Below are 17,090 nucleotides of genomic sequence, written 5' to 3'. Positions count from 1 at the left end.
TATTTCCGAAAACGATTCCACGACCCATACACCACCTCCAATTATTTATTTATTTATTGAAAACGATTCCACGACCCATACACCACCTCCAATTATTTATTTATTTACCGAAAACGATTCCACGACCCACACACCACCTTCAATTATGTATTTATTTACCGAAAACGATTCCAGGACCCACACACAACCTCCAATTATTTATTTATTTACCGAAAACGATTCCACGATCCACACACCACCTTCAATTACGTATTTATTTACCGAAAACGATTCCACGACCCATACACCACCTCCAATTATTTATTTATTTCCCGAAAACGATTCCACGACCCATACACCACCTCCAATTATTTATTTATTTATTGAAAACGATTCCACGACCCACACACCACCTCCAATTATTTATTTATTGACCGAAAACAATTCCACGACCCACACACCACCTTCAATTATGTATTTATTTACCGAAAACGATTCCACGACCCACACACCACCTCCAATTATTTATTTATTTACCGAAAACGATTCCACGACCCACACACCACCTTCAATTATGTATTTATTTACCAAAAACGATTCCACGACCCACACACCACCTTCAATTATTTATTTATTTATTGAAAACGATTCCACGACCCACACACCACCTCCAATTATTTATTTATTGACCGAAAACAATTCCACGACCCACACACCACCTTCAATTATGTATTTATTTACCGAAAACGATTCCACGACCCACACACCGCCTCCAATTATTTATTTATTTCCGAAAACAATTCCACGACCCATACACCACCTCCAATTATTTATTTATTTATTTATTGAAAACGATTCCACGATCCACACACCACCTTCAATTATGTATTTATTTACCGAAAACGATTCCACGACCCACACACCACCTTCAATTATGTATTTATTTACCGAAAACGATTCCACGACCCACACACCACCTTCAATTATGTATTTATTTACCGAAAACGATTCCAGGACCCACACACAACCTCCAATTATTTATTTATTTACCGAAAACGATTCCACGATCCACACACCACCTTCAATTATGTATTTATTTCCGAAAACAATTCCACGACCCATACACCACCTCCAATTATTTATTTATTTATTGAAAACGATTCCACGACCCATACACCACCTCCAATTATTTATTTATTTACCGAAAACGATTCCACGACCCACACACCACCTTCAATTATGTATTTATTTACCGAAAACGATTCCAGGACCCACACACAACCTCCAATTATTTATTTATTTACCGAAAACGATTCCACGATCCACACACCACCTTCAATTACGTATTTATTTACCGAAAACGATTCCCCACCCACACACAACCTCCAATTATTTATTTATTTACCGAAAACGATTCCACGATCCACACACCACCTTCAATTACGTATTTATTTACCGAAAACGATTCCACCACCCACACACCGCCTCCAATTATTTATTTATTTCCCGAAAACGATTCAACGACCCACACACCACCTTCAATTATGTATTTATTTACCGAAAACGATTCCACCACCCATACACCACCTCCAATTATTTATTTATTTCCCGAAAACGATTCCACGACCCATACACCACCTCCAATTATTTATTTATTTATTGAAAACGATTCCACGACCCACACACCACCTCCAATTATTTATTTATTGACCGAAAACAATTCCACGACCCACACACCACCTTCAATTATGTATTTATTTACCGAAAACGATTCCACGACCCACACACCACCTCCAATTATTTATTTATTTACCGAAAACGATTCCACGACCCACACACCACCTTCAATTATGTATTTATTTACCAAAAACGATTCCACGACCCACACACCACCTTCAATTATGTATTTATTTACCGAAAACGATTCCACGACCCATACACCACCTCCAATTATTTATTTATTTCCCGAAAACGATTCCACGACCCATACACCACCTCCAATTATTTATTTATTTATTGAAAACGATTCCACGACCCACACACCACCTCCAATTATTTATTTATTGACCGAAAACAATTCCACGACCCACACACCACCTCCAATTATGTATTTATTTACCGAAAACGATTCCACGACCCACACACCACCTCCAATTATTTATTTATTTATTTACCGAAAACGATTCCACGATCCACACACCGCCTCCAATTATGTATTTATTTACCGAAAATGATTCCCCACCCAGGTCAAAAAACCAGTAAAGACCAGTAGCTTACTGGTCAACTGGTACCAGTTGAAAACCAGTAGCCAACTGGTACCAGTAAAGCCAGTTGGTTTCTTACTGGTTTTAATATGGAAATTGGAATTGAGTGATATATTACCAGTTGAAATACAATTGTATTTAACTAACTGGTATCAACTGGGACCAGTACATTGTAACTGGTATCAATTGGGAGACCAGTACATTGCAACTAGTATCAACTGGGACCAGTACATTGCAACTGGTATCAACTGGAACCAGTAAGACTTTAACTGGTACAAATATGAGCTACTGTTTTTTTCAACTGGGAAGTTGGAATTCTGACTGAATTTAACTGGTACCAGTTGAAACCAATAGAGACCAGTTAAAGACCAATTAGAACCAATAGAGACCAGTTGAAAATGTGTACTGGTTTTAACTGGTTTTTCGACCTGGGCACCCACACACCACCTCCAATTATTTATTTATTTCCGAAAACGATTCCACGATCCACACACCACCTCCAATTATTTATTTATTCACCGAAAACGATTCCACGACCCACACTCCACCTCCAATTATTTATTTATTTACCGAAAACGATTCCACGATCCACACACCACCTTCAATTATTTATTTATTTACCGAAAACGATTCCACGATCCAGACACCGCCTCCAATTATTTATTTATTTCCCGAAAATGATTCCACGATCCACACACCACCTCCAATTATTTATTTATTTACCCAAAACGATTCCACGACCCACACACCGCCTCCAATTATTTATTTATTTACTGAAAACAATTCCACGATCCACACACCGCCTCCAATTATTTATTTATTTACCGAAAACGATTCCAGAATACACACACCACCTCCAATTATTTAAAGTGGGAGTGGCATAGGAAAGTGGGCGTGGCTCATGAAAAATATTGTGTGACTCAGGAGGTGTGGTCAAACAAGAGCATTGAGAGAAGTTTATCGGGTTTTCCGTGTGTGTGTGTGTGTGTGTGTGTGTGTGTGTGTGTGTGTGTGTGTGTGTGTGTGTGTGTGTGTGTGTGTGTGTGTGTGTGTCTGCAACGCGAGGCTCCACAGCACAAACCAGCAAACCGAATATTTTTCAAATGGTAGTCCTTCAAAAATAGGGTGTCTATTTACTGTCATTTTTATGAGGAGTACCAGTTGGCAAAATACGCAATTGGAAAAATCTTGCCAGGCAGAGGAACAAATGTATGTGAACCAATACATCTTGGCAATAAATCTTCGTCGGTGGATCGGTCAGAATGAAAAGCATCGTATCCAGCGCTTCGATCCTAGCGAATCCCTCATCGCCTACCGGCTTATCTCTATCTCTATCTCTATCTCTATCTCTATCTCTATCTCTATCTCTATCTCTATCTCTATCTCTCTCTCTCTCTCTCTCTCTCTCTCTCTCTCTCTCTCTCTCTCTCTCTCTCTCTCTCTCTCTCTCTCTCTCTCGCTTTCTCTCTCTCTCTCTGTCTCTCTGTCTGTCTATCTCTCTCTGTCTCTCTGTCTGTCTATCTCTCTCTCTCTCTCTCTCTCTCTCTCTCTCGCTCTCTCTCTCTCTCTCTCTCTCTCTCTCTCTCTCTCTCTCGCTTTCTCTCTCTCGCTTTCTCTCTCTCTCTTTCTCTCTCTCGCTTTCTCTCTCTCGCTTTCTCTCTCTCGCTTTCTCTCTCTCGCTTTCTCTCTCTCGCTTTCTCTCTCTCGCTTTCTCTCTCTCGCTTTCTCTCTCTCGCTTTCTCTCTCTCGCTTTCTCTCTCTCGCTTTCTCTCTCTCGCTCTCTCTCTCTCTCTCTCTCTCTTGCTTTCTCTCCCTCTACTTTCTGAACAACCCTTTTGAAGAAGTTTAATCACTCAAACTCATGGGTCTCACTCTCAACCATGATCTCTCTAGGGAAATCCACATTTCAAAGTTGTCCTCCAAAACTCCAAAACCAAAACTGGCCATCCTCCTTCATGCAAAGTCTTTTCTTGGCTCACCTGAACTACTATCCACATACAAGACCTTCATCCGCAGCTTCATGGAATACTGTTCTTCCCTCTGAGCTGGCACCCCTGCCTCACAACTTGTTCAGCTTGATGCTGTCGAAATCAAGGACTTTAAGATAATTTTAATCTCTTGCAATAGTTGAGTCTATTGAGCGTATCACTTCGCCATTGCCGACAGGTCGGTGGTTTCTCTGTATTCGTCTGCCTCCTTTCTGGTCTTGCACCCTCTGCTCTATCCATGCTTTCCCTCCCCCCCCTCCAGGTTTCTGCAGGATGCACGCGGTCCATCAGCAACCACCTCTCAGTGAAATTGCCAAAACTCAGGATCGCTGCTCACCTCCACTTATTTGTTGTACTTTTTTCCCCACCTGTGGAACCAACTTCCACACTCTCTTCAATCTAACTCTTCCCTCCAGGTCAAGACAGCTACTCACTGTCATCTCCAATTACCCCCAACCTAAAACCATGATTTTTTTTTTAATACTCGTTAAACCACCCTCCACGTATCCCAAAATTTTGCTTATGTAGCGATCTTGTCCACCCCTTGCGTTCTTCCCCTGATCATTTCCTGCAATCCCTGCTTGTCCATCTTTGTCTGTTTTCTCCCTCCGCCCTGCTGTTCCTTTTGTTACGTTGTGTTTTGATCTGTTCTGTGTTCTCGCTTTTCCACGAGCCTTGACTATACAAAAAAATACAATTTTTTTTTTTTAAACCTTGTTAAATAGTTCCATATGTTTATCATTTTTATATTTCAGTAAAATCAGACCTCAGCAGTTAACCAGTCCTGTCGTTTGATTTTCTGTAAACTATGACTTAATGGTCCAACTATCTTTTTAAAATTAAATCTAAACATGTTCCATTTTGTCGTATCAAAGATTGGCTAAAATTTGTCATTATTTAGTGCCAAAAAAAATGCATTATGGATACAAAGACTGGATTTTGCCAAATATTATTATTAAATTGAGCAATGGAAACAGAGATGAAGAGGGAGAGGGAGAGGGAGACGGAGACAGAGACAGAGTGATGAAACTTAATCAGATAACTTCAGCACATGATTAATTGGTGGTAATTAACTTGTGCTATTTTTACCTCCACCACCAAAGGTGGTTGGAGGTTATGTATTCAACCCTGTCTGGTGTCGGTCTGTTTTTCTGTGAGCAGGATATCTCAAAAGGTTATGGACGAATTTGGACGAAACTTGGACAGGTTGGGTGTGTCACAAGGATTAATTGATTAGATTTTGGTGAACATTCAAAAGCAGATCTGGATACGAAAGTTTTTTAAATTTTGTAAGTAATTAAAAAAAAAAAAAAAAAACATAGATGGGGCAAAAAACTGATGTACTGTACTATTAGTCCGTGAGCCAGACAAGATATCGGTACCATCTGGGGGCACCAAACGAAACTTATTTTTATTGATGGTGTACCCATATACTTCCCAAAAATGCACGATGGACATTTCAAACTCACAGCTTAAGTTTTTTTTATAGCATAATTAATGTTTTTGCGCAAAATACACAAAATGTACAATTTTGTCATCCATGTTTTAATGCTTAATGGCTGGACAGGCCAAATAAAAATAAATTTTCATCATGAAGTTGTGTTGTGTGTGTGTGTGTGTGTGTGTCTGAAAGTGATTATACTTAAGGAATATATCAAATATATTGCAATAACATAAAAATGTGATTGTAATTTCTCTTTGCATCCTAATCTCTGCGACATCGATAATTGCGCAATATTGATCAATAGCATAAATATTTACTGCTAATGAACATGATAACATTTATTGAGAATTTCTTCATATTTGATGATGTTATTAAGGTGAAATAACCTCTAGTTTATTATACTAACATCCATAGTCAAGTTTGTTTTGCAGTCGACAGCTTGTCTTCATTTCACCGATCTTCAATATCAAGTAAGACCATTTTATTCCTAAGTTATTTTCTACCTTGTTGAACTTAAATTTGATAACCTTACTTAAGTCATAGTTAATATGTATTTCAGCAGCAGAAAAATTGGCAATTATTCAAGGATCCAGAGAATAAAATGATAATAGAGTGGATACATTTATATGACAATAGTGTACTTAACCAGTTTTTATATCTTTTCAGGTGACTCTGTGACTGTATGGAGGTAACACTCCACAATGATACATGATGGACTCACCAAAGAAAAAACAGAAAATGCAATCATTGAAAGAAAGGGCTTGCATTATTTGTTCCAAGCAGACTTCAGAATCTGAACTGACCAAACCCAGAGACGATGAATCTGCTGGTGTATTACTCATGCAGCCAACTTACGGAATTTTGGGCCCATCCTGGAACTTAAAGAAGATGAATACGACGAAAAGTTGTTCTACCACAGAGACTGTAGATCTGATTTTACACACAAGAAAATGCTTCAGAAGTTCCAAGAACCTGACTCCGAGCCGGAATGTTCCACCAAAAGGAGAAAATCTTCTCGTGCTCCTTCAACGACATCTCGTGTCTGAGACCCTGGATGTATCTTCTGTGAGAAGGAAAGCAAATATGTGGCTGGTTCGAACACCAGGGAAACACTCCTACAGTCCAGAGAACTCAGGTCAGAAGAAACAGTGAGAAGTGTTGCTCAGGCCAAATTGGATCAGAGAATACTTGCCATCACATCCAGAGAGTTGGTTGCTGCCGAGGCTCATAACCATAAATCATGTTACCGCAAATACACCTGTGGAGCAATGGAGAAAACATCAAAAGTCACTGAAGATGATGACGCTTATCTGACAGCAGAGCGGGAAGCCTACCTTCTTCTGTTCAAGCATGTGCGCAAGACATTATTTGTTCAACCTGAAGTTGTCAGAATGATGGAACTGACTGAAAAGTTGTTGAACTTCCTGCACAAACTTGGCATCAATGATGTGAAACCCTCTACGAAGAAACATATTCGCCCGAAGCTAGAATGTGAATTCAAGAAGTCACTTAATTTCGTCTCTGATGATAAAGGAAAACTTCTTGTATAACCAGATGGCCTTTCCTTGGAGCAGGTAGTGGTCAAAATGATGAAGGCCGAAGAATAACTATAGGATGCAAAGCACTCAGATGATATTGAGAACATTGTCAAACTTTCTGCGAACCATTTGAGAGGACAAATTAAAAACGTGAAAGAAAAGCCTTGGCCTCCACACCCTGCTGAACTGAAATCTGGCTATACTGAATTGCCAGAATCTTTAAAGATGTTTCTGAAGCTGCTACTTCATGGAACAGAACAAGATGGAATGCAGAAGCTGGAACGAGTTGTCCAATCGGTAGGTCAGGATTGTATCTATGCTGTCAGTAGAGGAAAATTCGTCCCTGCTAAACACATATTGCTACCATGGGGTGTTAAGTCACTGACAGGAAATGTTGAGCTCATCAAAATGCTCAATCGCCTTGGCCATGGTGTTTCCTACTCCAAGCTGGAAGAAATAGACACTGCATTGTGCCTTCAAAAGCAGATGAAAGAAGCAGACCGAGGTATAGTTCTACCATCATCTTCCCATCCGTGCATTCCCTCCTCACTTGCCTATGACAACCTAGATAGGCTTGAAGAAACTTTAAGTGGTGCTTTTAGTGGTCGCGGTATGCTCGCTGCACTTAAATTGTTGATGCCACATGATCACTTCAGAGATGTATTCGCAAAACTGGGAAAAGAATGGCAGCTCACTGATTAAATTCTTAAGGTCTTGGAATAATTCACATGTCGTCTCTACGTAAGCCAGTCAGAAATCTGTGATGTGAATGAGATGCGATATGAACTGTTCCGTGTAAAAGATGGAAACGTAGAATCTGGACAGTTGCCCCCCTACCAAAACTGTCTGCATCTACATGCAACGAGGGCCAACTATCAGGCTGCCATCTGGCACAGAGCATTGCAGGCAGACCCAGAAGTCCCAAGTCCGCTGGAGAACAAAGGCTGGTCCTTGGGTGATGATGGAGAACTTGTTATCAACTGGATGACAGCTGCATCAGCACCAGACACAGTCTTGGAGTTCCTGTCTTGCAAATGCAAGAAGTCATGCAAGTTGCCCACCTGCTAGTGTATGGTGAATGGACTGCACTGTACTCAGGCCTGCTTACTGCAGGAATGTGAGAACATGAAAGACGAGGAGGTCCATGCTGAGCACAATTTTAAAACGATCTTCAAGAAATGGTCATAACTTGGTCATAAGCAAGAAGCCGATTAATTTTGAGGTCATTTTTATTCAGTCAGTCAAGACCAACAAGATAACGAAATCGACCAAAGATCAACAACTTGTGTCCAATTTCTAAAATCCTCAATTTTCATTCAATTGACTTAAAATTTGAAGAGGATTTGCATATCAGGTCACTGAATTAAACCACCAATTATTTTTATGGTCAAACTTGATTTAGGGATTTCGCAAGTATCATTCTCTGTACGACATCTTTCTTGTTTTTTTTTTTGTCTGTGAGCGGGATATCTCAAAAAGTTGTTGACAGATTCGGACGAAATTTGGTGGACAGGTTGGGTGCTTGACAAGGACGAAATTATCAGAATTTGGTGAAGATCTGGATCCAGACACTAGAAATTTTTTCAGTGCTTCTTCACCATTGATAGATAGGGCTAAAAACGATATATAGCACTACTGTATATCTCAAAAGGTTATGGACGGATTTGGATGAAACTTGGTGGACAGTTTGGGTGTGTCACAAGAAAGAATTAGTTCAACCATAGTCTCCTCACGATTCAATCATTCCTGGTTTTCTTGGTTGTGGTTTGGGAAATAAACCCATTGGTCTTAAAAGCTGTAAGGTTTTTGTGTCTCTCCTCATGACCCGCCCACGCATTGTCCGCCATTAATTTGGAACGTCTCCTCAACTGAGCAGCTCAAGACAGCACGGGACTTTAACCTCCCGCCGCGATGAGCTTGATGTTAGTTGAGCTGTCAACACTATTGTATGATCAAAAAGACGAGATGTTTACTTCATAGTAAAATCAACATTACCATGAATATTTATTTATAAACTCTGCTCTTTTGATCCTGGACAAGGCTATTTTAAACCCTGTCATGGACTAATTCAAGAACTCATTGCTGTGACTTTTGTAATGGAGTCAATTACTTTTTCTGCCCTGACAGCCTTACCTGCAGTTCCAGTGTAGTAGCTGACTGTGGTAAGCCCATGCCATCAGGTGAGAAAGTGAGCGTGCCTGGCATGCCCAAAGTTTCCGGGGGTTCCAGTGTGCGGGCGGGTCCAAGTGGTGAGGCTGGACTGTAAGCGGGTGGAATGAGTACAGCCCGCCGCTGCAGCAGCTGGATGATGAGGCCAAAGTCTGTAGCCATACGCGACTCAAGCCTGAATCGGGTACAGTGAAACAAAAGTCAATAACGTATGGCGACATGCTGATCCATGCTTACCATTTATCTGTTTTGGCTTTTGGCTTCAGATGGCATCGTTACCACAATGCACTCTTTCGGTGAGTGCTGTATTTATCATTAATACTGTAAGTCATCAAATGAAACTTAATCAGATAACTTCAGCACATGATTGATAGTTATTATATAGGAAACGGTAATGTAATTCCGATAGAAGTATCAGTGAAATGCTCGAAGAAATAGGTGAAGTTGACTATATCAGAGTATAGTGATTTGGTAATATTTTGACAAGAGAAAAGGGTGAGCCATGGTAACCGAGTCAATAATCCAGAAACCATGAATGATTCCCTTCAGTCAGTCATTCAAACAAATTCTTGATAAATGACATCTTTTTTTTAATCGGACAAAAGTTTCACTCATTTCCTAATAAAAAACTAATTCAAAATATAAAAACAATTTTTTCCCAAAGGTGGACCTCCAAAATCCCAGAATTTCCTTTTCTCTTAAGTGGAGCTCCAAAATCCCCGAATTTTGTTGTAAACCAAACTGTTTGAAGAACATTGCTTTACCTTAATTAGTTTATATTTTTAAATGAAAATTAGATTTGGTGTTGTCAATGTTATCATGTGAAAATGTCTGTTTTTTTAATTGTAATTTTATAGTCTAATCCTTATTCTTTTTTTTTAAAGCTCATTTTCGCTCTTTTCTCCAGTTATTCTTCATTTACTATTTTATCCCTTTTTTTAATTCAACTTTATTTATTGTTGATTCATTTTATGATATCCTTGCTTACAGTTAATTCATTGTTGTTCTTTAATTCTCTTCTCATTGTATTTCATTGCAAGTTGCAAAATTATTCATTTTGGTGTATTTTTTTAATAATTGTTTTAAAAATGATTAATTTTTCCTGTTTAATTTTCTTTTATGATGTTCCGTAATTCACGTGAAATTCGACGTGCTGTTGCGATATGTGGAATTTCATAAACCATAAATGTCGTTGTTGTTATTATTATTATTACTATTATTATTGTTATTCTTTTACCTGAACACATACAAGTCAAAATCATTTGCTTTTTCTCGTTTGTTTCTCATGGGATAAAGACGAAACTAAATGGGATAAAAATGGTGAGACAGACAAAATGAACAAATCATGTGCCCACGACCTCTCACGGTATTGCCTATTATTTAGGATTAATGAGAGGATGTGGAGGTGGTGTTGGCAGTGTGAGAGATGCGATTTGACCTGTTGAGCTGCTGTTGAAGCAGGTCTAGCCTTTCCTTCAGAGCCAGGCTACCACATTGCATTGGCAGCTCAATGTTTTCTTCTGGCCTGGGTAGCTCCATCTCGCGCCAGTATCTCATCTCCCGAGGTAAGCTTGCTATGAGGGGTGAATGATACAAGGCATGGCATAGGAGTATCATTTTAGGAATTATAAAGTTAAAAAAGATTCTGGATAAAACAGGAAAATGTAACAAGAATTAATATGACTGAACAGATATCTTCCCTTCATATGCCCTGTTACTTTTTCCATTTTGTTTTTATCTCATGCATGACTGGCACACGAGTGGAAAAGAAAAGAAAGTAGAAAATTTGGAATCTTAACCAGCTGTCACATTGCAAAGTGTTCTCAAGTTCCTTCTGTCAAAAAAGTGATATTGAAGTTTCACTTCCCGATAAGAATGTTTTGCCAGAGGCTTGGCATAATGAGCCTGCTTAATGAACATATTTCTGTATACAATGCTAACAAGATAGCATTTGAAATATTGCTATGAAAAGTTAGTACAAATGACAGGCTCTGGGATTTTAAACAAAATAGCATTTTCTCAACCAAAAGTTGATACGTGTATGTTTACCGCTATGGGAAACAAGGTGCAGCTGAGTGTTTCTGACTCGAGTACCAGCTGACATTGCCTCTTTGTACATTATCGTGTGCAATAGGCCTTCATGTAGTTGAAATAAAGAAACAGGTTTTTAAATCATCCAGATTTGCACACAAAGCTCCTGCTTCTTGGAAGAATAATGGCATTGTGTGATTATGATTGGTCAGCACAGTCATGATTCAGCACAGTCACAAAAATCATGCAGTCATGATTTAAAAAAATTTTTGTATACAAGGTCAAGGCTCGTGGAAGAACTAGTACAATGAACATATTAGGATGCAACAGAACGAAAGGAAAAGTAGAGAGAGAGGGGGAAAACACCAACAGTAGGGTTGAAGGACAAAATAGTCCGAGACTTGGACAAATAATGTGTGGGAAGGAATGAGGAGTAAGGGAGGACTTATGGGGTGGACAAGATGGATACAGAAGGAAACTCTCAGGAAGGAAAAACTGAAATTTTTTGCAGAAGACTTGGAGCAAAGGATGAGATTGAAGAGAATGTGGAAGTTAGTTTCACAGGTGGGAAAAAGGAGAAACAAATGAGTGGAGGTGAGCAGTGATTCTGGATTTTGAGCGTTCACCAAAAAGTTTAAAAAAATAAATTTGGACTTTGGTTGATGATGGACTGTGTGCACCTTGCAGAAACCTGGGGTGGGGACAAAGCATGGAAAGAGCACAGTGTGCAAGACAAGGAAGGAGGCAGTAGAAGACAGAGAGACCACTGACTTGTCTGCAATGGGAAGGTGATAGGAGCATTGACTCAGCTCCATAGCAGGAGAGTCTAATCATCTTTAAGGCCTTGGTTTCCACGTCATCAATCTGAGCAAGGTGTGAGGCAGTGGAGACAGCCCAGAGAGGAGAGCAGTACTTCATCAAGTTATGGATGAAAGCGTTGTAAGTGGACAGTTCAGGTGTGCCAAAGAAAGACTTTGTATGACAGAGGATGTCGAGTCAGTGACTGGTTTTGGAGGCCAACTTTGAAATGTGGTTTGCCAAAGAAAGATCATGGCTGATAGTGAGACCCAGGAGTATGAGTGACTGAATTTCTTCGAGAGGGTTGTTGAGAAAGTAGATGGGAGGGTTTTCCATGGATAGTTGTTTTGGAGAGACGGAGTGAGAGTGTGAGATTTGCCTGGATTGAAAGACATATTCGAAGTGTTTGACGAGATTGTGATTTTGTCAAGGTGTGAAGAGAGGGAAGAGGCCGCTGCATATCTGTCTGAAGGAAGCGGGATGTAATGGCAGAGGGTGGAGTCATCCGCAAATAGATAAGACGATCTTCCAGAAAAAGAGATCGTTAATGAAGATTATGAATACGACTGGACCCAGAACCCTGTGTTGTGGCACACCAAACTTGACAGGGGGAAGAGATGAAAGGATTCAGTTGAGAGCCACACCTTGGTGATGAGAGTAGAGGAAATCAGTAACCTAAGAGAGGAGTTGGCCTTTGATGCCATAGGCAGATAATTTGGGGAGCAAGGAGGGATGCCAGACTGTATTGAAAGCTTGATATAGATCTATACATATATATATATATATATATATATATATATATATATATATATATATATATATATATATATATATATATATATATATATATATATATATAATATCTTTGCAGGGAAGTTTGTCATGACCAAGTCCAGAAGGGAGAATTTGCCGTTGGGAGAAATCCGGGTTGGAAAGTTCACAGATTGAGTCAGTCCCATGGAGTAACAGAAGTCCTTTGCTGAAGTGTTATGATTGGTGAGAGAGGTACCAACACCCAGCCAAATTGCAAGTTGACAATTGAAATCGCTACATACGAGGAAGACAGAGTTAGGGTGAGTGGTTAAAAGTTGGTCCATTTTATCTGAGAGTGATGTATATGGATGCGTCACTGTTTAGCAGACGGTACAATACACAGACATACAAGACGTAGGACTGGATGGGAAGTCACAACCTGAGGTACTCCTGGGGATCGGGGGGGGGGGGTGTAGGATCAGTCTAAGAGCAGTGAGAAATTGAGTTATTGATGTAAAGTGCAACTCTGCCACCGAGTTGGGGTTCAGGCCTATCAAATCGAAGAAGACAAAAGTTGGGAGAGACACTTAGGAGTCAGGGGATGTTCCGTGGGAGGAAGGATTCTGTTAAACAGATGATGTCCGGTTTTTCGGCAGCAGCTTAGATTGAGAGATCTGTCAGGTTGGAGCATATACGTCAGATATTTGAGGTCCACACTGTTCGGGATAGGGGGGAGGAGGCGTTTGGAAGGTGCAGGCTTTGTGGGGGTGGGGCAAGAGGGAGGTTTTGAGGGGTGGGGTGGGGGTTGAAGTGGAAAGAGGGGACATGAAGTGGAGTGATGCTGATTCCAGATTCCCAAATTGGACAAATGAAGATAAAGATCATGGGAAGGGAGGTAACATGTTTTGTTGAAGGCACAGAGAAAGGTGGTGCTGAATGTGCGGAAGGACGATTGGTGGACTAAGCACTGAGCTGACAGACAGTTTTTGGAAAATAATCTTTGTTAAAAAGAAGAGAAATAGATCTTGGTAAGGAAGAAGAACATGTGGAACACTCCAAACAGAAAAATAATGGAAGTGAAGCATTTAAAATGATTTTAAATGCTTTTTAAAGGAAAAAAGTAAGAAACATTTACATTCAATGAAGATTCCATTTGGAGATATTGAGAAAAGAGGGGGGAAAAGAATGGAGAACAGGAAGTACAGGCAGAGGGAAATTCAAGTAGAATGAGGATTGCTGTGGAGTGTAAAAATTAAGTTTTTCTTTGTTTGTTTTGATTTTTTTGAAGCGAGAAGGGGAAATAGGATAACCTTGTGGAGGTAGAAGTAAAACACTTGGAAATAAAGAAGCAAAATGAGGAATACAGAGGCAAAAGGGAAATAATTTTCACAGTTGCTATCCGAGGATATGTTAAAGCAGGCCTCAAACAACACGAAAATGAATTCAACAAATACAGCACAATCAAGGTATGATTTAACATGGAATACTGGACAGGCTATAACAACAACACAGGGACAAAGATATAACAGAAAAACACGACAAATCACGTTCGGAAACATAGCTTTAATGAGGTGGAAATGACAGCTGCAGATTCGACCAACATGTGGAAATATCCTCAAACTGGAAAGAATTCATTTAACTTATAAAATGACAGCTTATAAAACTAGAATGGTATTCGTGGAGTGCATAGTCTCACTTCGCGTGTTCATTCTGAATAAAAATACCATCGCTAACTGAACACGCTACTACTATGGCCCACTGCTATTATGGCCCATATAACCGTATCATACATACATCCTATTATGTCACATATTTTCTTGGCGTCATAAATTTAATTATTCGCTCACATCAGGTAATATATCATGTAAATGATGTTTCAGATAAGAATTTCAATTCAACCAATTATGTCTGCAATACCACTTCTCTGATGACATAATCGTTATCACCCAATATACCCCATGGAGAGTTGACGACAGCTGCCAAGTTTCAACTTTTTTCGTTGAGCGGTTTCGTAGAAAATGATGTGCAATTTATTTTATTTTAATCCAATATGGCTGCCATACCATGTGATCTCTGACATCAGGGTTAGTTATTCTCCATGGGGTGTCCCTCCTATGTTTAAAGTTTAACATCGATTAGACAAGCAGTTGCAGAGAAAACCATTTTTAAAGCAAAAATATTATTACGGCCCAGGGTTTGAGGTTCTCCACAAGGGAAGCGCTCGAGTTCCTCCCGAACACCTAATCCTGAGGCCACCAACCGCAGAAACTCCTTGGCTCGGTGGGTTGCTTATCAACCAAGAACGCCGATTGGTACCACCAATCCTGGCATGGTTATCACTACTTTGCATGTTATCTTACCTTTGGACGATGGTATGAAGGGGTGCTCATGCGCTCGATGCATTCTTTTCTTGTCTTGCTTGATGAGGTCTAGCTGAGTGGAGCTGCTAAGTAGGCACTAGCTAATGTGTTGAGCCAATCAGTGGGGCACAACTTCCCGGCTAACACTACGTGTGAAATATACTGGACTGATGGAGGAAAAGACACCACAAACTGGGTACATTTGCAATGCAAGCAATTTATTACAAGAAAGGGTGAGGAAAAGTATTTGTACAAGCAATCAGGAGGTTTAAATACAAGAAGATACATACAGCAGGGAAAGCAAGGATTGGTGAGGTGCGGCAAAATAAAACACAGTTATAAACAAAAGAAAGACACAGTGCAGTGCTAAATCAATCTAATACTTCCACAAGCTTCCTGTCGTGTATGCTAACACGACAGGTGCCATCAGAAACACTCCTGAGGAAAATTAGAATAGTAAAGAAGATAAGAAAAAGTACAAGGTATTTGCAACCTCTCAATTAACAGGTGAGGTTGACGGACCCACACAAACCCAGTCGCTGAGGAGATGGAAGGAGGAGGAAAACCGACAGTGTCTAAGGTGCGTGATCGGAGGAGGTGCAAAATGAGGGTGCGGTGATGTGTAAATGACAGGCAAGTCATGTGCAGAGAGGAAACTGTGACAGATGTGGATTCAGTGGGCCCAGGGTAATCACAGATGCTCCTTTTTTGAACGTGTCCACAGCAGATGAGACGGAAAGAAAAGAAAAGAGCATGTGAGAATATAGGCTCAATGAAGTGTAAGGAAGTCTGTATGTGAAACTGCTAATGCTCTAATAGCTGCGCTCGGCCTGGCACCTGGTTCCTTCGTTCACCCATACACTCCATTCCGCTCCGTTCCACCCCTCCACCAAGCTCCATCCATTGAACCACAAACCATGAACTGACCAAGAACCTTCACGAATGCCTCCAGAATGTGCTTGTGTGGAACACACGGTGCTTTTATAATCCCTTGGTGGGGGAGGAGTTTGGTATCAGACCAGGCAGAGTGATAGGTGTTTTCCAGCACCCCCATGGTGCGTGGAGGATTACCACGGTGCTGGCCCCACCCATGTGAGGGTGAGGCAGCGAAAATAGCCCTATTCGCTCTGAGCTCTCCCACGCGGTAGAGCTCCGTGACGAACATGGCGCTGAGTATTTGGTTGCGCTCTCCAGGCATGAATGTGCACCGGACATACAATAGATGCCATAATCGAGTGGAGCATCAGGGCTTCTGACCCGACACCAAATGGAGTCGAGCATACACTTGGGCTCCAAGTGAGATGTCTGCATGTCCAGACCTGAGCGTCAGCAATGGCACGCTGCATTCTCCCATTCCCTATCAGTCCCAAAAGGGAGTGGTGGTCAGCGGTGATGACTGTGGTGAAGGCATTTGTAGCCGCAGAATAGTGGTGAGTCGATGGTGTGGTGGTTCGTGGTGGTGGTGGTTGTGGTTGAGGCAGCAATGGTGAATGTAGGCAAACTTGGATTGTGGTTCAGTGGTGTGGTAATTATTATAAAGGAGTCTTGATGATGTATGAAATGTTGTAGTGTTGGTGTTCGAGTATGGTGAAAGTCGAAGTGAAATTCCCTTTGAGTTATCACGTGACTTGAATGGTTTTGGTGCACTAATTCTAATGACTGCTATTTGCTATGGAGTCATTCCATCTGAAATCACCAAATTTAAGAAAATGTTCCCAGTTGACCCCCTCATATTTACTTTAAACTTTCATAAAATAGTTCCCAGG

The 17,090-nt window shown here is 40.5% G+C and overlaps 1 protein-coding gene across 4 annotated transcripts in view; it reads right to left on the bottom strand.

Moving 5' to 3' along the window:
* The window catches only part of KCNH6 (potassium voltage-gated channel subfamily H member 6), a 556,858-nt gene that overhangs the window by 8,639 nt on the left and 531,129 nt on the right, over positions 1-17,090 (bottom strand). For 3 of the 4 annotated variants that reach the window (XM_085874776.1, XM_085874773.1, XM_085874774.1), the window contains exons 17-18: positions 10,821-10,956; positions 9,347-9,557 (exon numbers count right to left, since the gene is read on the bottom strand). The exons of the other annotated variant lie outside the window; for it this stretch is intronic. In XM_085874776.1, the coding sequence (XP_085730902.1) occupies positions 9,347-9,557; positions 10,821-10,956 (347 nt within the window). The remainder of the gene's footprint in view (positions 1-9,346; positions 9,558-10,820; positions 10,957-17,090) is intronic. 4 annotated transcript variants of the gene reach the window in all.

This window comes from Eptatretus burgeri, chromosome 3, assembly GCF_056783735.1.
Source record: "Eptatretus burgeri isolate ZD-2024b chromosome 3, Ebu_testis_v1, whole genome shotgun sequence".
Lineage (NCBI taxonomy): Eukaryota > Metazoa > Chordata > Myxini > Myxiniformes > Myxinidae > Eptatretus > Eptatretus burgeri.
This window is presented reverse-complemented; position numbering and strand designations above follow the sequence as displayed.